This window comes from Teleopsis dalmanni, chromosome 1 (assembly GCF_002237135.1).
Source record: "Teleopsis dalmanni isolate 2A chromosome 1, ASM223713v2, whole genome shotgun sequence".
Taxonomy (NCBI): Eukaryota; Metazoa; Arthropoda; class Insecta; order Diptera; family Diopsidae; genus Teleopsis; species Teleopsis dalmanni.
The window spans coordinates 220,686,265-220,694,777 of record NC_051846.1 but is presented as its reverse complement, the minus strand read 5'-3'; the positions used below and the strand labels follow the sequence as shown (position 1 = coordinate 220,694,777).

Sequence of the window (8,513 nt, the reverse complement as noted above, 5' to 3'; positions counted from 1 at the left end):
AAATTATTCTGTACCTACAATATATAAATTTAATAAATTTTCAATATTAAATATATAATTTAGTAAAATTACTAAGACAATACAATTCATCAATTATTTCTAAACTTTTTAAGCTTTCAATATAACTCATATTTTTATTTTTTAATAAATTTTATACTCGCTTATGAATCATTAATGAGACTAAATAATTTAGTAAATACTTATACAATATTTAAGAATTTTCATTTAGCTCAGCACTTTACTTAACCCTACAGTGCTGTAAATATCAATTATTTCAATAAAAAATTAAAATAAACGCTTAAGGATATTTAATTATTAAAAATTAATAGCTCACTTCTCTACACTGCTTCCTTCACACAGATACACACACATACTTCTGTACATATAGAGCACATATGCTTAATGTCCTTGCATGAAATTATAAACAAAAGTTGTACATTAAAATGTCTTAACACAGAGGAGCATTTATCTAATCAAATGTGCTCACAAATACACAAACGGGCAGGCAGGCAAATATGCTTGTATACATGTATGCATGACATCAAACGTTTTGGTCGTGTGTGTTTGAATATTTAAACAGTTGTTCCTGTGAATTAATGACACTCATACGCAATGTTGTACACACTTTAAAGTGAATGTACGAGCTTAAAACAAAATTAACTAACATTTAATGTGATAACCAACCACACAAAATAACTATACAGTAGTTAAGCTAACAAGTGAACATAGTATGCTGAGAGGGCTGAGTGGTCTGAGGGGTCTGAGAGGGGCGTGTGGAAAAGAAGCGGTGGGGAAAAGTACATAAGACATGCACAAAATTAATTGACATTTTGACAAACGATGAAATTGTGGTTGTTGTATGATTTATTCGCTGCTAATGTTAATGTGACATGACAATTGTCACTTAATTATCTCTCAAATGTGATATACTTGTTGTATTTATATATGTGAAATATAGTTACTATGTCAGCTTTATCTATTGGTAGATGTGTATAGGTATGTCAAACGATAATAAAAGCATATGCTTGTGTGCACTTTCATTGCTTAAGCCACTTAGTAGTATCAGCGTAAAGTCACTGGCATGTCCTTACTGGCAAAAACTAATGATGGAATGACTGCGAGTGACGTTCGTGTTTTTTTTTCATTGTTTTCGATTGAATTAATATAAATTGCAATTTTCTACTTCAATATTTTTATTAAGTATCTGTCTTTTTGGCATGTGTGTGATTATATGGCAAACAGTCTTTTTTCACATTATGTGAGTATATATGTTCCTAATTATGCATTTATATTATGTTGTCAGAAAAATAGTGAAGAAAAAATATTTCTTTCATTAATAAAATTTATCCGAACAATTAGTGACGGATTCGTTTGGAAAATTACTGACACTACACAATTACTAAGCAAATTGTTGATGTGACAGTTTGTTCTTAGAAATTTGAGTTAACAGGAAATATTTTTTTTTTGTTTAAAAAAAGCCTTTTATAAAGCAGGATCTTTCGTTTTTATAGTAAATGGTTTATATGCAATTAAAATTAAAAATTGAGAATAAAAAATATTTATCTTACTTTTGATAAGATTACCTGACAAGCTGCCTATTAGTAAACACCAAGTGTGCTCATACTTGCTTCCAAGAAGTTGAATTAAAGGGGACCCGTCGTCTAACTGAGTATGTAGGTATCTTCTGTTAATTCTCTTTTTCCCTACAAATCTGTCTATTCTTTAAATAGACTAAAAGAAAAAGACAAATTTCTGTTTAACACAATATCATTTCTTTATTCAAGTTGTGCTAAATTGAAATGATATAATTTTAAGGAATTATAAATCTAACTGAAGTATGTTCAGATATATACAAAAAAAAATCAAAAAAAATGTTTTAAAAAGAAAGGAAACAAAATTGTATTTATTAAAAAGATTAAAGTGTTACAATAAAAGATAAACACACTGCAATTTTTTAATTTGGACGCTAAGAATTTAAATTAGTTCTCATCCCATTGAACTCAAATTTTATTTAACCTTTCGTTCATTCTTCAGTCCAATAAAATTCTTTGTGAAAAAAATATAGTTATTTGTAAAAACTTTTGTTGAATTACATTTTTTGAATTTTTGTTCCAAATAAAGTTGGTACAGTAATATTGGAATTATGGGGCTTAAATTAGTAAAACCCTATAATTTTCATCATATTGAAATAAAAGGTTTTTGAATGGTTTGAAAATTTTGAAATTGGGGTAGAGAGAATCAAAAATTTGTATTAAAATAAATTCTTAGTAAAATTTTTTTAAATCTTCTCTTCATTGTTAGTTGAACTAGTTTCATTAAGTTCCTCATATGCATTAACGACTTGAACTTCATCGAGTTCCCCATTTGCATTAACAACTTGAACTTCATCGAGTTCCCCATCGGCATTAACATCAGTAATAAATTCTACTTCGAGCACTGCATTTGCATTAACAACTTGAACTTCATCGAGTTCTCCATTTGCATTAACAACTTGAACTTCATCGAGTTCCTCATTTGCACTAACATCAGTAATAAATTCTACTTCAGGCTCTACACTATTTAAGGTATCATTGTTTAAGTGAAAATTTTCGTTGTCAATTGATTGAAAATCATGTGCCACATCTGAACCTCTGATAGTATAAGCAGTGCTATCTATGGTGCCATCAATTATATGGTTACCACTATTAAAACTCATGCCAATCTCTGATTGCTGCTCATCATTATTAAGTTGTGGTGTTGAAAGTGATCCCCTGTGACTGGTTCCTTGTGCTGTTATACCTTGGACAATCTGTTTAAGCAGCTCATCTGAGGTTTCAGTAACATTTCCAGTGGTTTTTATAGCATCATCACCTATATGCACATTTTCAACCAAATTATTCAGATCTTCAAGCTGATTAGCAGATGTGGAGTCATTGTTTATACTCGAATCGATCTCTCTTTCCTGTTGAATATTTTGAAGTTGTGCTGTTGAGCATGATCTTCCATGACTTGTTGCATGTGTAGTTACATCAACAGATCTACATCGTGGCATTTTAGTATTTATATCATCTTCATCACTGTCACTACTTAAGTCATACCAGACACGACGTAGTTCTCTGATCGCTCGTTCTACACAAATTTCACTATTCCTTACTCTTGCATTTACTTCTCTTAAGTTAGTTAAGAGGCCCTATAGAAATATATTAAAAATTATTTCTTATATTAATAAATAAATATTCACTGAGTGTCTGTTCGATCCTCCAGCAGCAGATTGTTGAGGCTTATCCTAAGAACAATCGAAAATTTGTTTTATTATTAACATAATTTTAAAATTTTTAAGTACCTCTAATGTGGATCTACAGAGTGGACACTTTGGGCCATGCAAGTAGAACCTCGAATGCATTGTTAGTTGTGTAATGCATCCATGACAAAACGAATGCTTGCATCTCAACGTCTTTGGATTTGTTTTAATTTCCAAACATATCATACAGATATCTTCATTGTTATTATCACCCATTTTGGAAACCTTTTAAATGCTTTTCGAGTATTTGGAAGAATTACCAGAAGAATATCTATGAAGTAGAATGTACTTTATTACTTTATTAAATGAAAGTCAATATTAAATATTAATATTAATCTTATTAATATTATAGTCCGAAGCGCCGTTAGCCAAAAAGCGTCACAAAGTATGATAGGAAGTCTACTTATTTGCTGGTTTGCAATGAGATTCTCAAATTAACAACTATTCTGCAACTTTTATAAAGAATGAAAAAGATTAATACATTATATGAGTCTGTTATACCTAAGGTGGTGAATTTTTACCTTCAATTTTGTCTAATTCCAATCTTGAAATCTTTCAAAATCTTCTTTCTTTCGTATTTAAGAATTTTATTTTGCTTCTAAAAATTAATTATATAAAATATTTGTATTTTATTTCAAGGCAAACTACACAGTTGTGTTAACAGCAAAATATTAATATCAAGTTTATAAGAGAGTTATAAGGAATTTTTGTGGGGATTAAAAAAATGTAATTATTAATTTTCTATCGTCGGAACAGAAGAAGGACGAGAAAGTCTTTCTGTGTAAAAAGAGCAAAATAGAGTAAATAATAACAATTAAATTAAATTCAATTAAATTAAATTAAGATTTATTTAGTTGATCATTTAAGTGCTGCCAAAAGTGCTTTCAGGCTTCGGGAGTCTAAGATGTGGAAAGCAGCTAACTACAGACACCGCACAATTTTGAAGGAGATTAGAAATGCATACTAACATATTTTAGCACATTATTATGAAATATAAATACGGATATGTATAAGTATACTTATATGATCTTAACATACAAAATTGAAATATATACTTACGTTTTCCAATTTTGAAGACCAGAGACGATCTGGTAGATTTCAAATCTGACTTCTTCAAACAAACACTTTGCTACCTTTAATAAGAGAGAAAAATCTTTGTAAACTATGTATTATAAAAAAATAGATCAAGATTTTTCACCTTTAATTTTATTTAGTTTAGTTAATGAAACTTTTTCAATCGCATTGAATGTTTATATTTTTTTTTTATAAATAAGTAAGTTTTTTGTAATAACTTAATTTTATTTCAAAGCAACTACGTTAAATAAATGGAAAACAAATTAAACATACTTGCAGAAAAAGCCTAGTGTGGGGTAAAGATAAGCCCCACAGCCATTATAGAGTAAAAGTGCGTAATAGCACTAACTCAAGAAGAAGAATCAAGAAGAGAAGAAAAAGCTTTTTCTGGGTGCCCTTTGTAGTCTTAACTCAACTTTTTATTTTATTAGTTTACATAGCGAAACAACAGGCAATTTAAAGTTCGCTTTGATAAACAATGGTCGTTTGAAAGAAATATTAAAGCGAGAGTCCTTCAAGGATCGTCTTTATCAGCTTTCTTAACATTGTATTGAGTAAATTAAAAAAAGTCGATAGAATTAATAGTAAAATCCATAAAAACTTATGAAGCGAAAGCGTAAAACAGTATAAAAGGGATAATGTTCTATACTTTTCAATAATTGATGCTCATCGAGTCCAGCACTAGGTAGGCAATATACAATATACAGTAATTTTATTGTCTGTGATAGGTGTGCGAAACTTCAAAGTATTCTGCTATAAATAGTAAATATTTGACTTCATCAACCTAACTAGAAATTTATCAAGAAGTAATAAGCGATTAATAAAAGTGGTTACCAACGTAAGAGATTGTAACTTATTGCAGGCAAATCCTCGAGGATCAAGACAATACAAGCGACACGTCTGAAAGAATATTACGCAGAATGTAAATTTTGTTGTTTTTCTTTTTACTTTTCACTTCGTTCCACCATCTCATCAAGTATGTCTGTTGTCTATGTTCAATCCATCTTTTGTTTCCCTCTCTCTTTTCTTTTTTTTGTTTTTGTTTTGTCTCCTCTTGCTTCTCACTTGTCTCTCTTTTTCTCCTTCACTTTTGTCTCCCCTTGCTTCTCACTTGTCTCTCTCTTTCTCTTTTGTTTCTCCTTGTTTCACACTTATTTCGTCCTTTTTGTTTTGTTTGCCCTTGCTTGTGACTTGTGTCTCTCTCTCACTTATCTCTCTCTCTCTCTCTTTCACTTGTCTCTCCCTCTCAATTCTCTTTCTTTCTTGTGCTCTTCTTTGTCTTTTTTTTCAATTTTTTGTGTCTATAGTCTTTCAGTTGTTTCTGTCTTAACAATTTTTCGTCTTCTTATTGTCACGTTTATCTGCTTTCTCCCCTATATCTCGCTGTATAAAGGTTCGTTAAGATATGTTTTAAATACTACTACAACTAAAACATTTTTCATTGGAAGTTTTCGTGAACTTTTCGAAATTCATTTGTTTGTCGATAAATAAAACAATACAGAACGGGAAGAACATTTCGGAAAAAACAAATACATAAGTCCAAATTGAGGATTAGCGGAGTTGTACCACATATATTATATATATTAAATTCAAGTATAGAAGTATATACTGTTTGTGTATACAAAAATAAATGTATATACGTAACAGCATATATACTATTAAATTGATATTTACAGATTCCAGTATTCAAATAGATTTTTTTCATTTTTAAGTATTGAGAAAAAAAACCTTTTTTTGTGAGTGAAGCAGCGGAATAAATAGAACCCCATTTTTGAAATGGGGTTCTTACTGTTAGAGACCCGTTAGGTTAAGCCCGTTACTGTTAGAGACCCAGTTGCCTAGTAGAAAAATAATTACAGATTTGAACTAACTATAAAACTTATTGCTTAGTGTAATCTTTTGGCAAAAGAAGGGGAGAATAACGACAAAAATTTATTTAATAAAAATCGCAAAACGCAATGTCATATTATATATTAAGTTAATTAAAAATAATTTAATTTAATATTAGCAACGCGATATTTAAAATTATTTCCTATCGGTTTTTTTAATATGATATACAAATATGTAAACATATACTTACGTGTTTTGATTTTTGAAGATACGAAAAGAATTAGTGGATTTTTCGGAAAAAGCCTTTCGTGGAAAAGTTGACCAGATTCTTCCCTTTATAAATGCCTTTGGCTGGCTCTAGTGTGTCCTTTTCTCTACTACCCACTATTATGAGGTTTTTTTGAATTCAAAGTGGCTTTCTTAGAGGGAGGGACTCGTCCTCCTTCCACCACAACTAACTGACTAACTGACAAGAGTTCCGTAAATGAATTTAGAAACGTGTCTAGTCACAAGATTCACAAGCACTCTATTTATTTTATGCTGTGTATCGCGCTCTTCACATAAATTTTTTGTAACCTTTAAATATAAGGAAACATCCTTCTTCTTTAACACTTTGTATGATATTAAGAGAAGAGTTATAACCTCTAATTTTGTTTAACTCAATTACTTAAAACGTTTCAATTTCTATTGTATTAAATGCTTACATTTTTTACAAAGAAATAAATTTTTTAATATATTTTATTTCAAGGCAAACTATGTAATTATATTTTAATAAATTAAATAATGAATTTCTTGAAAAAGTAGTAGTATTATCCTGGAGTACCTTAATAACCTTAACTGAACTCTTCATTTCATTTGCTGACAAAGCAAAATGTGAAATTTTAATTTTAGTAAATTATATACTTAGTTTATTATTTTTATTCGAATTTATAAAGGAATCAGGTAGGAAAAATAATGAACTTCAATCCCAGTAGAGCTGACCTCATGCGGCGTCATTTGATTGTGGTCACATATGTGCGGCTTCGTTATCCACTTCATGAAAGCTTGCATCCATATGAGTGGCTACTCAGTACTTGCAAGTAGTTGGAGTGTGTGTTGCTCTATAAAGGCAAGAGTACTCGGTCATTTAAAGTAGCAACAAAAGCATTTCCGTTGATCATTTAATGATGCATTTTCGATGCTAACCATTCAATGGCAAAAGCAACCAAACAACTGAACCAACTACTCACCAAACCAAATCAACCAGCTAAGCTAACCACTGTGATTTTGTAATTTTGTTGCAATGTGACTTGGTGGGAATGTCATCCTATGCCAAAGGACTGGGGAATAGTGTGTACTCAAACATGGCGACGCGTGCTTGTGATTGTGTAAATACTTTCTAAGTGCCACTAGAAAGTCTTTTCATATATATATATATATATATATTTTTTTTTTCTTTTTGGTATAATTACACATACCTTTCTTATATAATTTACTATTTTTTTATTTTTTGTAATTACAGAGCACTCCCTTTTGCACTTCTTGGTTATGCTACACCATATTCCAGTGCACAATTCCAAAATGAAACGTTTCAATTGCTGCCAAGTGTTTGATTAGTTGCTTTAAATGAAATTTATCGTTTCCACGGTATACGTACAGTTTCCGCTTGTGTGATTGGCTCTGTTTGCTGGCTACTCCATCGGGCTGGAATCTTGCTGCTTCAGCGACATTGGACTGTTGCTCAACACTGGCAGTGTATAAACAAAAAATTTAATAAATTTTAAAAACTGCTAAGAGTGGCCATGTTTGGTTGTTTGGGTGCGTTTGGGATCTGTTGTTTAACTCTGCTCAGTAGTTTCTGTTGTTGTTTATCAAAGCATCATTTTTACAATATCAACACTTTCTTGGCTATAGTGAACGCAACTTAATGAGACCAGAACAGTTCATTGCCAGATAAATGGACTGCAATATTGCTGCTGCTATTGTTGTTCTTATTATTGCTGCTGTTGCTGCTGTTATTGCTGCTATAGCAGCTGATGTTGTTGCACTTGTAATTTTAGCTGCTCTTGGCTTGAAACTGCATTGACTTGCATACTGCTCTGGCATCTTACATCAACCGGAAGCACCCAATTGTGTGGAAGCAATAACTTTTCTTAGCTGCCGCTTATGCTATTGAAGTTGCAAAATGAAACTGGGATTTCTATTATTAAATGTTATTTCAGATTTATTTACATTTGTAGTGCAACAAACGGAAAATTGCATTTCGTTTGTGGTCTTAATTAAATGATGAAAAGCGTATCAGGTTTATTGCTCAGTTAAGTTTGTTAAAAGCAGTAATATTACTGCTACA

The 8,513-nt window shown here is 30.8% G+C and overlaps 1 protein-coding gene across 3 annotated transcripts; it reads right to left on the bottom strand.

Annotated features, from left to right (window-relative positions):
* Window positions 1–1,950: 1,950 nt before the first annotated feature.
* On the bottom strand, window positions 1,951–6,866 carry LOC119672262. Of its 3 annotated transcripts, none has more exons than XM_038083272.1 (6): window positions 6,435–6,866; window positions 4,340–4,413; window positions 3,802–3,878; window positions 3,323–3,732; window positions 3,221–3,265; window positions 1,951–3,169 (listed from the first exon to the last, which is right to left on the bottom strand). In XM_038083272.1, the coding sequence occupies exons 4-6, from the start codon at window positions 3,494–3,496 to the stop codon at window positions 2,279–2,281; spliced, it is 1,110 nt and encodes a 369-aa protein (XP_037939200.1). In that variant the 5' UTR covers window positions 3,497–3,732; window positions 3,802–3,878; window positions 4,340–4,413; window positions 6,435–6,866; the 3' UTR covers window positions 1,951–2,278. The 3 variants fall into 3 exon arrangements, with proteins under 3 accessions (XP_037939200.1, XP_037939201.1, XP_037939202.1); XM_038083273.1 differs by lacking the exon at window positions 6,435–6,866 and adding an exon at window positions 4,479–4,535; XM_038083274.1 differs by lacking the exon at window positions 3,802–3,878 and having other exon boundaries at window positions 3,323–3,551.
* Window positions 6,867–8,513: the final 1,647 nt, after the last annotated feature.